This window comes from Mizuhopecten yessoensis, unplaced genomic scaffold, assembly GCF_002113885.1.
Source record: "Mizuhopecten yessoensis strain PY_sf001 unplaced genomic scaffold, ASM211388v2 scaffold4477, whole genome shotgun sequence".
Taxonomy (NCBI): Eukaryota; Metazoa; Mollusca; class Bivalvia; order Pectinida; family Pectinidae; genus Mizuhopecten; species Mizuhopecten yessoensis.
In genome coordinates this window covers 273,351-290,025 of record NW_018405566.1, presented here as the reverse complement: position 1 = coordinate 290,025, position 16,675 = coordinate 273,351, and the positions used below count along the sequence as shown (strand labels likewise).

The following is a 16,675-nucleotide window of genomic DNA, read 5'->3' as shown; positions in this document are numbered from 1 at the left end:
ATATGTTAATGTCTAAATTATACATTATAATTATGTTATTGTTTGGAATGTATGTAACCTAAGGGAGAGGGTTTGTATAGGCATAGCTTGTTGCCCAATTCCCATTAATCATTTGATTTAATAAAATATTTTGAAAAGAAATGTATGGGAGGTGTATTATTTGTTGCAGAGAAGGTGTATACCTGATGTACAGGTAAAGGAGATCGTTTGTCACCCATTTACTCCTTGGGAGGGGGTAAATTTTGCTATAGTTTATGGAAATGAGACATTTTGGTATATATATTTTATTAGTTTCAGTGGGAAAGAATTCAAACGTTGTTGGAGATGTCATCATGTGCAACCACAGGGTCTGAGTGGTGGCATGGACTCAAATTGGGACAAATTCAACAACTGTCTTCTTCAGACACAGATATGATCAAAACCTCCGAATGGATGGAATTGTCCTCATGTGCTTTATCAAAATGAGAATTTCACGACCCCCGGGGCATCTATTCCTCCCTTGGGAGGGATAACATTTACTTTATTACATTTCTTCACTTTAATATGACAATATCCTGCTATATATATGAAATATTGTTTTTGTCACATCACAACAACAAATAACAACTCCGGCGACCGTTAAGGCCCATGTACTGTATAAGCTAGATGTATTGATATTGGCTTCCAATAATACCTCCCCTACCTACCTATTATATGTGGGTTACAGGGACAATAAGGTGTGCATCACTGTATATATAGATATAAAGTACATATATATATTAAATAACGTTGTTAGTTCATATACCAATATTCCCCATGATCTGGGATTAGAAGCAATAAAGTATCGGCTAAGGAAACATCAAAATAAAATAGATTCGCATTTTAGCCATGATTTTAATCTTGAATCTATGCATATTATACTTGAAAGGAACGTTTTTTGTTTCAATGATGTACTTTATATGCAATCCTGCATGATATAAGGGTTTCTAGAGGAATTGTTATACAATGTTATTGAACATTGATCGCGACTGCCATGGATTGATTGAAAAAATCGTTCTACGTTTTCTAGATGACTGTTTCATCATTTGGCAAGCTGACTTGTGTGTTGTGGGTAGATGAGACATTAAGTGGCCTTAATTCTTTACACCCTTCTATTCGTTATAGTTATATATGTATACTATGGAAGTGAGTGAGTCTTCGTTACCCTTTTTGGATTTGCTTGTCATTTTGAAAGACAACACTATTTCTACTGATTTATATACGAAACCTACAGATTATCATAAGTATCTGAATTTTTACTCAGACCATTCTAATCATGTTAAAATAAATATTCCTTTTAATTTAGCAGCGTGTATCGTTACTATAGTGAGTAATAAGATTACAATGAAGGAAAGGCTTGAAAAAATTATTACATTTTTGAAATCTCAAGGATATCCTGAGTATTGTTGAAAACGATAAATTATGGCAATTGAAAAGGGACCTTTTACAGCCCGCGCTCGTGTTGCAGATAATATGGATATTATGCCATTTGTTTCAACTTTAAACCCTCGTAATTTCAACATATTTCCAGTAATCCGGAAAAGATGTGAAGATTTGAAACGAGGCAGCGAACGTATGAAAAAAGTGTTGGATCGCTTTTACTCATTTACCACTGAAGACACATTTGAACTCTTCCGATTCAAGGGTTGGAATAGTTCATAATGAAATTTTAGGGGTGAATGGGTTAATACACAGCAAAAGACAACCTAATTTTTTTAAACGTATTCTAACTAGATCAAGGTTTGAAAGTAATCATCGGAATGCATGTGTATCAAAATGTAATACACATTGTCGTTGTGGTACTTGTAACCTTAATATAGAAGTTAGGGAACGATACAACACATAACATCTCCTGCCTACACGCAGGCATACACATCTTGTTAGTTAGGCCTCACCCCCAATGAGTTTTACTGACCCTCTATGGTTCCATAGAAACAAATCATAAAAAACTGACCAATCGCTGCGCTGATACCTGTACATGTCCTTTGAAGAATACAAAGGAGCGACACTCGACTTCAAAGCCTGTCATTTTTTAACCGTTACGCGACCGCGAGATTCTTTTGATGTACTTCAAAGGATCGAACTAGTCTCCTTGTCTCATCAACAAGGTGGTTGACATATTCCAGGGGTGCAGAGAGCGAAAGTGAGCGTAACCCAATGATATCGAGGATGACCTACAATAGGCTAAATAGACATTACGACCAAGAACCATTGGAAAAACGACATTTTATTGTATGAAAACCCCCCATTTAATAATCCTCATATAAAACAAGGTCCATGGTTGTGATATAATGCATTGTAATTGAGTAAACAGTGTACTTTGGCGAATCATTCAACCATTGAGCAGTATTAAGGCACATCACTGGACCATGGAACAAAGACACAGTATTATGAAGAAAGTCATCGCTACCACGAAACCCATTATCCTCATTTGTAAGTTATAAGGTTTACATGTACCCGTCCACACAGACCGTAACAGGTCCGGGGATAATTCGTGTGACGTCACCACAAAAGCACTTTTATAATGACAGAAGTCAATCCTTACCCTGTGGTTATGGAAACCGTACAGGGGAAGCAAATGGTATCCTAGTTGTTTTAGGCACAGCGACACATATATATCTTCCAAGTGAAAAAATGGCACATTTTTGGAAATATCAAACACGTGTTTGACAACAGCGATGCTTGTTATGTATCCAGTTCCGGAGCAGAAACCCGGATATAACTCCTGTGGATAGCTGGTGTAGGAGGCGTACCACTTAGAATATTTATCACGTATAGGTTGCTGGTCTAAAACAAAACAGCTCCCGCCCACGGCTGTCTGCAGATGCTCGGCGTTGGTACGCGTGAGATTAATTAAAACTGGAATATTGACATACATATCGTCATCGGTCTTTAATACAAATTTCGCATGCGCACAATGTGTCAACGCCCACTTAAATCCCATCATTGTTTTATAGGTCAGATTTAAATAGGAGTCTGTAAAGTTCTCTTGAATTAAATCAGCATGTAATTTATTTTCTTCTAAAACGGCCTGATTTAAATTTGTTTGATTTGAAATTCCAAGTAAAAACACATACCGGATGTTGGCCGTGTTGTTTTTAGCATGCGTTAACCATGTCTGCCGAATTGCGTCGCGCTGTCCTCTCCGCGCATGCGAAGTGAATATTAATATAAGAATAGTAATTTCCTGTTTGGTATTACCAGGTCTGATTTTACACACTTCCTCATTGTCAATTGTTAAGCTGAATTCGTGCTTGAAACAATCGGTACAGCTTTCTGGACGGCCGGGTTCTACTGAAGTCACTGGAAGGGCGGTAACGGTTTTATAGTAATTTTGGTTGAAATTTTCAAATGTTGATGCATTATTAGAACCTTTTGAGGTATATTTACTTAAATTTGCGTAGTTATTCTCGGTCTCTGGTAAGGTTTTAAAACTATTTGTCCGATTAAAATCATCAGCAAACTGTGTTATCTGTGTCATTTGTGTACGGTTATTTACGCCGTCAGCCGTTGAGAATGTGTGGGAGGCTGTTTCGATCTTTCTGTAGGTCCGACTAAGGTAGAACTCCTTTACTCTGGTAAGCATTATGAAGTCAAACACTACGACCACCAAACACAGTATACCCAGAACCGGTAATAACTTCTTGGTCCCCAGAACTCGGCAAACAAACGCCCTGAACATCGTGGTTGTGCTGCCGCTGATTAACGGTGTGATCAGGTCACATAAAACGGTCTGTTTCCCATTCACATGTTTTGAAGTCAACCCAGCAGACGTAACACACAGGGTAGATAACTAACGCCGACTCGATTTAACAAACAAGGGCGATAACTACAGCAGACGGTATGTAACATTTGACGTAAGGGTGTGACGTAGTCTTTATACTGGTACGACATGTATCGCCTCCTCGTGTTGGACAGCAGAGATGACCGGAAGTTTTCACTTAAAACGTCATTCCTGGTAACCACTGAAAAATACAATACAAAAATGATCAACATTATGTTTCTGAGGAGTCTTTAACTCATTCACCCCTGAAATTTCATAATGAACTATTCCAACCTTTGAATTGGAAGAGTTCAAATGTGTCTTCAGGGGTGAATGAGTTAAACATGCGGTGACAAGGAGCGATTGAAACATGCAACTGTAGGAAACCCTAACTATCAGCTAAATAGAACGAAATGTTTAACCGTCGAATATATAACGAGGAACATACCTCAAATGAAGGAATGTTGGCGGAAATAAATCCAATATCAACAAATATTTATACTCAACAATTTACCTATTCACTAACGATAATAGTATAAGAAATATCTCAAATTAGATATCCCTAGTTAAAGGGTTACAGTACTATATCTCAAGAATAGTGAACAAGTCTGTTTACATCAATGAGTTACTTTCCCTTATCCCAATCGTCATATCAATGTATAAATATATGTCTGAGTTTCTTACCACCTGCTGTCACCTTAAGGACAGGACTAAGATAGGCTATGACTGATGTCTGATCCTATTGACTAATGCTTACGTTGCCAATAACATTTGTTGAAATTGAAAACAATTACCGTCCTATCACACAAAGATACAGCATATTTCCCCTTTGACACAATTTGCTCATAATCTTCATCAACAAGCATCTTTGGAAACCCTGTTCGGTACATTTGTTCGTCAGCGATCAAGATATATTTCCAACGTGATGCTATTCGGAACAAACTCTCTGATACCGAATCAACCGCAACATGTAAAAACATGTAAACAGGGTATAAACGATTGCTGTGGTAATTAAATGTCTTGTTATTTAAAAACAGCACATCATCGATGTAGCTAAATGTGGGATCGAAATACTTCGTTACGTTTAAGTGTGTGCAGCCATGATAAGCTAAACCATAGAGTCAACCTCCTATGAAAACAAAATCAAGTCGACCCGAAGCGGAGGACAATCTGTTCACACAGGAATGCTTGCAGTACTCTCAATATCTCGCTACTGAACTCAACACATATATGGTTAACCAGGAACTCAATCATTCTGTCTTTGTTTTTGCCTTTCACAAAATATGCTCCAAAGTAATTTACAAAGATAGATTTATATCACCGTTCGCCTTTTTTGGAAAATCAAAAAAAGAAGGAATGTGTTTCTTCAGTGGTTCATGATATATGATAGAAATGATAAAAGCAGGTGTTCTTCTTGAAGGGGACTCGGGGCCATTGAACCCTTTTAATACAAACATCCCTCAATATTTTGTCTTTGTCTTTATTTCAATCCAATTAAAACATAACTGAACAAGAGGCCCACGGGCCATAATAGCTCACCTGGTATTTTATTCTCAATTTAAAACAAGCTGAGTACCATACATGTTTATCAAAGGAGTACAAGAAGCAAAGTTGCAAGAGGAACTACATATAAATATGTTGTGGTGGACAAGACACCAAGAAAATGAGTGTCCATGTTATGTCCCAAGGAGGTAGCCTCCAGGGATATGTCTGGACGTATATGTCCCCTATTTTCCCTATTGGGCTTTGGTTTCAACAAATTTTATTGTATTTACAAAAGGATTAGACAACATACAGTGCCTATATTAGTCTTCTCCTGAACTGGTACAACATATATACATTTACAAAGAATAATAAGATATATTTACAAAATTATCGATAATTAATTACTTATCGAAATAGATGAACATTTATATGGAAAATTTGTAGGTATGTTTGAATTAATGATATGGATGAATGTTTAAACTACACACACTGGCAACATACATACTTCTAAACACACACACACACACACACATACTCGGAGCAGATTGATATAACGGGAAGTATTTAATAAAAATATACTAATCCTACATCCTCCATTTATAGATTGTAAATTCCCTTTGCCCAAAGATCCTCTAGAACACGTTTGGTTAAAATCCTTTCATCGGTACAAAAGGAGAAGGATCTTTAATGTTTACTTCTATTGCCCCTAATGGGCCCCTACCCATCCGCCCCAAAGAAGGGGTCCCACACACCTCAGTTTATACAAAACTAATTCATTAGTCCCTTAGCATATCTGATGCATGCTGAGAACCCTTTGGCCAATGATGCTCCAGACCATTTTGTCAAAATCCTCTGAGCCGTTCAGGACTAGTAGCGTTTTAAAGGAAAAGTTGACGGACGACGGACGCTGCGCCATGACATAAGCTCATTTGGCTCTTCGGGCCAGGTGAGCTAAAAAATGTTATATGGTCTGTTGCATACATCGGCTTTCTTTCAACCTATCAAATTATACGCAGAGTTAAGGACTTCCCACCCTTTGTAATACACATGTTTTTCTTGTCGTATTTTCGTGTCGTCATTTCCGTATTGCGTAATGCTTAGATTTTCATAAAATCATCTCTACATAGTGACATAACCATTATGTGAAACTTTCATTGAATTCTGCTGGCTAATTGCGAAAGGGTGGAGCCTCCTTAACAGGTCTATAGGAGCGAACAGACCCCACGATAGCCCGGATGGAGATTTATATATATAATAATAATAAATAATAATAAAATATTTTAATGAAGTGTCACACATATTTTACATAACACATCACTTACATAATAAAACACACATGCAAAATATGCCCAGCCATACTGACTAACGAGAAACTACTTAAAATTTATATATATTAAAACATAGAATCCATTAATGATTTTCAATAAAAAGAACCATATATTATACTGTACATAATATAAAAATTGAATGTATGCTCAGGATCCGATGGTGGGAGAAGAGCGAGAGTGGTTGGGCCAATCCCTACCGACAAGTCGCCCCTCCCCCACCATCGGGACCTCGATGATTGGCAATTACTAGCACATCAAATACATATAAAATACATGAATTAGATTTACTAAAATCATCAAAACTGAATTATAGTAAATGGTGAAAGTATCGTAAAGTTGCCTACTAAACGCAATAATATGAACCATATATTACGAGGTATATAGTCATAAAAAATCTAAAATGCATATCAAGTTTTAGTACTATCACGTCTCCTTTTCATAAAAAGGAAAACTGACTTCGCTAAGACAGGTTGAAGCGATTCTTCATTCATAAGAAAAGTAAATTGTTCGTTATGGTCCATAGAAATAAATGATTGATCTAAATTTCTTGCTCTTTCAAACAGAGGGACCCCAAGGTCGAAATATAGGTTACATTCACATAAAAGTGGATTTCATTCTCAATTTTATTATCGCAGAAATTGCACAGCCTGTCATTTGATGGAGTGACTGGACGTGCATATCTACCCGTATCTATAAGTAGCGGTAAGCTGCCACTTCTTAACTTGGCTAATACACTACGGTGTGGGCTCGGCATTAAAGTGGTGACGTAATGTTCCGGTTGTAAATCTTTTTTGAATAAACGGTATGTTCGTAATTTATTGTCGTTAATGTTACCTTTATCACACCAAAGACTGGAGAACCAGGTCTCTTCATCCTTGATGAACATTTTCTGTTTGATTTTTGACATAACGGATTTAGTTGAATTTAGACCGTCATTAATAATATTGGCGATACCAAACTTACTTGCCCTTTTTTTTAGCTTTTACATCCCATGATTTACCTTTCGTGGCGGATCATGAATAAACTTTGTACAGAATACGGTCATTATCCACCGATTTTAACTTACAACACAACCTAAAAACTTCAATTCGTTGTTTGGATACACAAGACATCCAACCCATATCGGCTTTTTTACCTAGATTGAAAGAATTTCTTCCAACACCTAGAAATAACTTCATCGCTCTATTTTGTACATTATTTATAATACGGTGTTCGGATTGCCCCCAAATGGTACTACAGTAAAATAATACTGGCTCCACCAGAGATTCATATAATTTATCAAAAACGGGAAACGACATACCACGCACAGAAATGAACTTAGCTGTCAAGGCCCCGAGTGAAATCTAGATATTCATCAAGCTAAATCCCAAGATATTTATAACTGTTAGTAGTTTCTATGAAAACATTTCCGCAGGTAAACTGGACACCAGTTTCTGGGGGGTGTTTTGGTCGAAAGTGGACTATTTTAGACTTCGAAGGGTTGATACTTAGCCTCCATTTACGGCACCAATCCGCAACAATATCCAATAATTTCTGAAGGTTCCTTTCATTGGGGGCCATTAACACAATGTCGTCAGCGTAGCACAACGAACAAACTCAAATATCATCTATATGTATACCATGTTTAGATTTGTTCAGATCCTCAATTAGATCATTAATATATATAGAAAAAATAACTGGAGACATTAAACAGCCTTGTTTTAAACCGCGTTGAACACTGATGCCACTAGTAATGACGTCATTAATTCTGACGTAACAAGTGACGTCTTCATAAAAAGAAAGTATGGCATTGTATATACTTCCTTTAACTACAATACGTTGCAACTTATACCATAAACATGTTCTACCTACCGTATCGAATGTTTTTTGTAAATCAATAAAGCAAGTATAAGTAGACTGTCCAACGTTCTTTCTGTTATTTATATTACTGTATAAGGTGTAGATATGGTCCTGACAACTGCGACCTTTGCGGAATCCATTTTGTTCATCAGCCAATTTACCAATTATTTCGAGCCACTTTGTTAAAACGATTATTTAAAATACTACAATAATTTTTACATGGGATAGACTGTAGAATTATTGCTCTGTAAGTTAACGGTACCTGAGGGTCAGTACTGTTTGGCCTAATTATGGGATTAATTATCCCTTCTCGCCACTTTTCCGGTACGACTCCGCTATCGAAACATTTACTTATTATTGAGTATAGCATAGATATACACGTATTATTTTTCAGAGCTTCCGCCGGTATACAGTCAATGCCAGAGGCTTTATGATTTTTAGCTGATTCAACTGCATCTATTACCTCTTGAATATTTATTTTTGCATTTAACATGGCTACATCCGTACTCGTATCAGGAGAAATATTACCAGTTTTCAAGTCATCGCATATGGACGTAAAATGTGCTTGATTATACGCCTCAGATCCGTGGTCAGTGGAGAATAACATTTCGTAATCCGTTTTCCACCGTTCAATAACTGACGGGATATCTCGATGTACTATGCCTTGGTCATCCTTAACCTCAAAGGGAATCGTAGGTTTTCTGTCATCAGCGATACCTACATGTAGTTTACCAATTTCTTTCCAGAAATCCCTACTAATAGTTTTATTAAATAATTTATCATTCAGATCTGATCGTTTCTTTTGCTGATATTGGCGTTTATACCGCCTATGAATAGTGTCAAAGGACTTTCTAGCAATGCAATATATCTCTTTAAGTCGCCTACGCTCTGCTGTTGAAACATTACCTCTAAGCCATGACCTTTCATTGACCTTGACATTATCCCATGCTTGTCGTAGCACATGATCTATAGGGATTTTCTATTTATGTTTCTAGTGCTTTTCCTATCAGCATATCGTGCACCAGACTTCTCCATCTCACTTAGAAGAAAATCTTGAAATTCTGCATATGCATCATCTACATCATTAACATTAAACAATTTATTCTCTATACGATTGATTGTATTCATGATTAATGGTTGGTCATCACTATTTACCAAGAAATTGTCGGGCAGTTTCTTTGCATTAAACTTTTTAGCATGCATTTTAAAACTGTCCTTGCTAGTGTTTGATTGATTTGTATCATATACGTTATTTGGAACCTGTACTATGTACTCCAGATAAGAGTGGTCAGGTATTTTTTCAGGGACAGCAATATCTAGACTACTAATCAAGTCGGTCATTTTATGCACTTTAAAATTCTTAAATATATGAAGTTGCTCATGTGGTGCCAACACGTAATCAACAACTGATTTACCTTTAGTAGAGATACATGTATAATCATTTGAACCAATTCTGCCATTAAGAACACATATACTACAATCTGTGCAGAAATCCAGAAACATATCGCCAAAACCATTGACCACAGTATCTATGTGGTGTTCCGGAGGGATGAGATCCACACCCTCAATATAATCACTATGATCCCCAATTCGTGCATTGAAATCACCCATTATACAGAGATAACCCTGGGCTTGATACATACTGATTTGATGAAGTAAAGTGTTAAAAAAGATGGCGGGGTCAATTGCCCTGGCGCTATTTTCTGGAGGCAAATAAATGATACATACAAACATATTAAACTTAGAGTAATTACTTTCGAGTTTGATCCATAGTATACCTTCATTTAAGTCATCAACAGTTTCAATGTGGAAACGATCGAACAGACTGTTATGTAGTAAAAAAACAACACCACCGGATCCACGTTTCGCGTTTTTATGGAGACTGGTCCTGTTCCGCAGCCATCAATGTAGATTTTATCCGAGTTTTTAAGGAAGGTCTCACATAGACCTATGATATCTCCTTCACAACCGTTGATTAAGTGTTCGCGAAAACGAGTTATCGTTACTACCGTTTGACCATCCCGTTAGTATTCCAGCAACCTATCCGCAACTCATCCTATTGTCGGCGAGAGTTGCTGTGTTGAGTATCGCCCCAACGATTCCGGACACGACCGTTATTCCTGTCATGTTCATCCTCACGATGATAGTTAATTCGGCTACGTGAGCCTGTGTTGATTTCTGAATCCACGCTTGACCTGTTTGACCTTGAACTGTTCCCGTTAGAATGCTATCGGCGCCTTCACTGCGCATGCTTTTCATATTCCGCAGGGGGCTACGGGAACGCATGTCACCTGTACGTATGTGTGGACTTCGCGACCTGTCCTCTGAATTGAACCTGTCGTCACGGTCGAGCGCTGTTTCATTGTGGAAATTTACACGTGTAGTACGGTTTCTCGCTACCAGACGTAACGCGCGATCCATTTTTCATTCCGTGCCTGACTTGTCGTTTCTATGTAAACCTTGTTATAACGCTTATTTTCTTTTAACATTTTTTTTGCTTCCATGATTTTTTGTTTATTTTCTGTTGTGTCCACAGTTGCGATGATAACACCAGGGTAACCGCCTTTTGTTTGTTTCCTGATTGCACGAGCTATCTTTACCCTTGGCAAATTGAGTCCATCCCGTAAGAGTGTGTTCACATTTTGTTTAGTATGTTCTGTGTCACTGTTTTCGTTCTCATGTGTTGACTTGACTGTATGAGGTTATGTTAAATTGCCTATCAGCCAGCAGGGGACTCGGTACATGGTTATTGTTTTTTATTTGAGCAGAATCCTATATAGTTAGAAATCTCGGTAATAGGATTACAGATTACCACACTATCTATTATCCTAAATGGACGCCACCCTAATGATGAGCACGGAGGTTTCACATTTTATAACTCAAACGGCAGAAGCCTAATTGATTATTTGCTTGTTGATGTGTATAAATATGATATGTCCAGCGTACATAAATTTATCTCTGGTCAGTTCAATACTTTTTCTGACCATTCCCCGGTCTCTTTTTACTTGCATTTAAAATGTATTAATCCGAGTAACAAAACATCCCTTGATTTTGATAATGAAAAGACACCATGTAAAATTGTCAAATGGAATAATACAAATACTGCTTTGGTCTTAGAGAGTCTCCAAGACAATATTGAACTGATCAACGATAAACTAGACGTGACTTTTGCTAGTCACGAGGATGTTAACAATTGTGTAAATGATATATGCATGATTATAAATGATTGTTTTTTGCCTTTTTGTGATGCGAGGGTAAACGCATCTATTAATGTAAATAGCCGTAAAAATGTAAATCACCAAACCGATAAACCATGGATTACAGAAAATTGTAAAACATTGTATAATAAATATAAGCGGTCATTGTCAGAATTTAATCATTGCAAATCTGATGATAACCATCACATATTGATCCCTTCGAAACGTTCTTTCAAAAAAATGGAGTTAAAGCTGAAACTTCAATACAAACGACACGAAGGTGACTTGCTGGAAATGTTAAAAAAATCGAACCCCAAGAAGTTCCACAAACTATTTAAAAGCAAATGAAGCCAATGGGCAAATTCAAGTTTATCAAACGAAGATTTTTATACTTATTTTAAAAATCTAACAATGAGTAATAATAGTGATGTAGATGACAGCGAACCTAATATCGACGAGGCCATCTACGATGAATTAGACAAGGATATTGATAAAGATGAAATATTAAAAGTCATCAACAATCTAAAAAACAACAAAAGTTGCAGCGAGAACTTAATAATCAATGAAATTTTTATTAAAGGAAAAGATATGTTGTTGCCTTGTATGGAAAAATTGTTCAATGTGATTTCTAAGTCTGGGCATTTCCCAGAAGCATGGTGCAAAGCTTGTATTGTTCCAATTCACAAAAAGGGCAACTTAAATGGAAATTTCGTTAGTTTTTACGAGCGTTTTGAATACCAGAATATTAAATTGGGAAAAAAAGTATGGTATTCTAACTGACGCACATTTTGGTTTCAGACCTGGAATGTCAACCACTGACGCCATTTTTTGTTTTACAAACCCTTATAAATAAGTCCCTAAAAAAGAAAAAGCGTTTGTACTGCTGTTTTGTAGACTTTAAAAAAGCTTTTGAGTGTGTTAATAGAAGCAAGTTATGGTGTTAAATGATCAATTGTGGTATCAGAGGTAAGTTCCTTCAAATTTTGATTGACCTATATAATAATGTTAAATCATGTGTAAAGTATAATGGAGTCCTAAGTGATAGTTTTTGCAACAAGATTGGACTTTTACAGGGCGAAGAACTGTCACCAGTTTTATTTTCTTTATACGTTAATGAATTTGAGATCAATTTCATAAAAGACAATTGTCCAAGTGTAGAACTGCAACTTATAAACCTATTTTTGATCATGTATGCAGATGACATGGTGCTGCTATCAGAAACGCCAGAAGGTCTCCAATCTATGCTGGACTCCTTACAGGATTATTGTAACACATGGCATCTGGAAGTCAACATATCTAAAACCAAAATAGTTGTTTTTAGAAATGTGGTAACTTACGAAATAATGAAACGTGGTCTTATAAAGATACAAACATTGATATCGTGGATGAATTCAAATATCTAGGTATGGTTTTTAATTATAATGGAAAATTTCTTAAAACACAATTATTGTTTTAATATTGAAACTCAGTGTACTATTTGACTCTTATGTAAACAGTATTTTGTGTTATGCCTCAGAAATCTGGGGATTTCACAAAGCACCTGATGTAAATAAAGTTCATTTAAATTTTTGTAAAAAAAATCTGGGAGTCAGACAATGCACTAATAATGATCTGGTTTATTGTGAACTTGGTAGATTCCCCCATATAGTCCAAAGGAAACTGAGGATTTTTAAATACTGGTTAAAAGTGAAATGTAGCGATAACTGTATATTAAAAGCTTGCTATGACGAGCGTATAAGTGGTAATGATGACTGGTTAATTAATATTAGGCCAGAATTAGCTAGTATGGGTTTGGAGTATATCTTTGAGGAAAACTTACCTATTAATATTGCGGCAAAGATTATAGAACAAAGATTGCTCGATGTTTCACGACAAAGTATGTTAACAAATATTTCAAATTCTTCAAAGGGGTATTTATATCAACACCTGATAGACAATGTCGACTTACAGTTTTATTTGCGTAAGCCAGTCAAATCAAAATTCAAGCGTCAAATTACTCGCTATAGACTGTCCCCCCCACAGTTAAATATTGAGGTCGGGAGGCGGAATAATACAAACCGTCATAATCGACTGTGTACTAGATGTAATTTAGGCGACATTGAAGATGAGTTTCATTTTATTCTCAAATGTCCATTTTATGAAAATCTAAGGTTAAAGTACATAAAGAAATATTATCGTTTAAGTCCGAGTGTGTTTAAGCTAACTCAACTATTAAGTACCAATAATGTAAGGGAACTTTTTAATCTTGGAAAATATTTACATTTGGCAACAAGTGTACGTAAAGAGTCACTTTCCTCTTAACATATGTCCATATGTTATTCTGTACTGCATTGCATAACATGTTGTACTTATCTTGTTATATATGTATTATACCCATGAGTCAGTTGACTCGAGGTTAATAAAATAATAAAAAACATATTGGCGTAAAATCCTGACGTCGACACGTGTTCGTATTAACAAGTGCGTATTGGATGGATTTTACAAGGCGACTGGTGACATCTTGCGTATAAATGATGAAGGTACGACACACGTGTTTACATGGTTATAACGTGTACACAGATACATATCGATGTAACTGCTTCGTCGGTCACTCACGTGCTGGTACCATTCAAAATCATGTTAGAACATTACCACATTTACCTGCAGCTGTGCATCGTTAAGCAGCAGGTGTTGATTATCATAAGAAACAGCATGCAGATAGCGATGAGAAAACAATTTTAAGCACCATCGAATTTAGATACAATCTCACCAGATACCGGTATACATATTAATGCATTCGGTAGCTATATTTGCTTAATAAATAATTCAAAACTGACCGTCGCTGTGTAATTTATTTACGGAAAAATTAATCTTTAACAAATATTTAATCCAACGAACTGCTTTAAAACATGTTTGATTCTGACACANTTTTTTTTTTTTTTTTTTTGTTTTTTTTTGTTTTTTTTTTTTAAATATTTCAACTTTTATTGTGGGATAATTCGTGGGACTTTACAGCTGATTCGGGACTATTTCTGAGATATTAACACAGAGAATGTTCCATCCTGTCACATAAATTCTTCATTAGAATAATTAGTGGTCACAACATTAATTGGATACTTAATTATCCGAAAGTATATTCAGTTCATTTATTTAACTAGGGGTGGATAATAAAATTGGTTCTCTATAGTTATAACACAGTATCAGTCGGTTTCTCCAGTGATGGTCTAGGCAAGACTCGAAAGATGTGATAGTTCGTGTTGACATCCTATCTGGTGACAGGCTGTTCCAGATGTCAACAGTTCTATGAAAAAAGGATCTCTTTATCCTGTTTAGGCGCGTTCTATCCTTGTATAGTTTATACTCATGACCCCTTGTTACAGTATTGTTCTTCTTTTTCTTTTGTGACATGAACTTGCAATTCGACTGGCCCGAAAAGAAAAAAAAATGGGCGAGTACAAAAATTATTCCACAGGCCCAAAATGAATATTGGTAGCCCAAATATTTCACTAAGATTATTTTCAGTGTTGAGCAATAAAAAATGCCAATAAAACAATATAAATAGATGTTTTTAATGACATCCCCAACTAACTGAGTAGCTGTCATTCAATTCAATTATTACCAAGCATTTTGTAAACAAACCAAGGTACCATGTATAGCATTACCGGCGAAAGTGTCATGGCGTTTTCTAACATTACGGAAGTACAAAAGTTATCTACCTTGGAGCGACCTCTGCTGATTGACGTGCCTATCTAATGTCAATTCGGCGTCAACCAGTACTGGTGATACGGCAGACCAAACAACATAATATAATAATGTACAGCGAAGAAAACTTACGACTTATAAAAATACATTAGTTAACTTACTTTGCATACTTCGACGGCTTTTTTGTACCGTCTGTGTCACTTGCACGTTTTAACGGCGTGACCCAGACTCTTGAGAGTACAGGATTTCCGAAGTTGTTGTGGTTAATTTATGGGAGTAAACTACGATTTTGAGAATAATAATGTACTCGCCCAAAGATTTATTTTTGGGCCAGTAACATCCATCTTTTGACAATTTCTAGTCGCCCAATCAAGGTTTTGGTCGCCTTTGGCGACCAGGCGACCGGCTGTGTCCAGCGTCTTGGACACTTCGGGATAATTTTTCCCTGTCATGATTTTAAAAAGTTCAATCCCCTGACGCGTCTGTAAACCAATGTTGGGAGCTGCAATACCTCAAGTCTCTCTAGGTAGGACAGGTCTGTCATACCCGGTATCAATTTAAGTGCTCTTCTCTGGATGTTTTCAATGGGTTCTACATGTTAGGCTTATATGTCTGAAGTTGCTTGCTGATTTTCGGTGTCCTTTCTTGAAAGTGAAGGAGATGTATGTGTTTATCCGGAACATTTTAATATATTATTGTTAACATTGTTATCAATTCTGTAATTGGACTTTCGAGTCTGTTGAATTGAAATAATAAATAAATACTAATAGTATCAGTGATTATTAACTGCCTCATCAATTTCGAAGAACTCTCGCTTTATCTTTGCCTACAGCAGATAGGGACAAATAAAAAAATCAATCTTTCTGGTGTCTCGAAATATGGGTAGTTTTACATATATATATATCTAATAATACACAAGGACAGGATCTGAACACAAAGTCGATAAAACCCTGTGACAGACAATGTATCGAATCCTCAATACACAAGGACAGGATCTGATCACAAAGTCGATATAACACTGTGACAGACAGTGTATCTAATCCTCAATAAACAAGGACAGGATCTGAACACAAAGTCGATATAACACTGTGACAGACAATGTATCTAATCCTCAATAAACAAGGACAGGATCGGAACACAAAGTCGATACAACACTGTGACAGACAATGTATCGAATCCTCAATACACATGGACAGGATCTGATCACAGNAATACACAAGGACAGGATCTGATCACAAAGTCGATACAACACTGTGACAGACAATGTATCTAATCCTCAATACACAAGGACAGGATCTGATCACAAAGTCGATAAAACACTGTGACAGACAATGTACCTAATCCTCAATACACAAGGACAGGAA

The 16,675-nt window shown here is 36.4% G+C and overlaps 1 protein-coding gene across 3 annotated transcripts in view; it reads right to left on the bottom strand.

The window, feature by feature from the left end:
- Positions 1 to 2,198: 2,198 nt before the first annotated feature.
- LOC110449070 (beta-1,3-galactosyltransferase 5-like) overlaps positions 2,199 to 16,675 on the bottom strand; it is a 130,630-nt gene continuing 116,153 nt past the window's right edge. For 2 of the 3 annotated variants that reach the window (XM_021495662.1, XM_021495660.1), the window contains exon 2: positions 2,199 to 3,983. In XM_021495662.1, the coding sequence (XP_021351337.1) occupies positions 2,378 to 3,700 (1,323 nt within the window). In that variant the 5' untranslated portion in view covers positions 3,701 to 3,983 and the 3' untranslated portion in view covers positions 2,199 to 2,377. Of the gene's footprint in view, positions 3,984 to 10,211; positions 10,273 to 16,675 lie in introns of those variants that run through there. The other variant, XM_021495661.1, reaches the window with a different exon arrangement.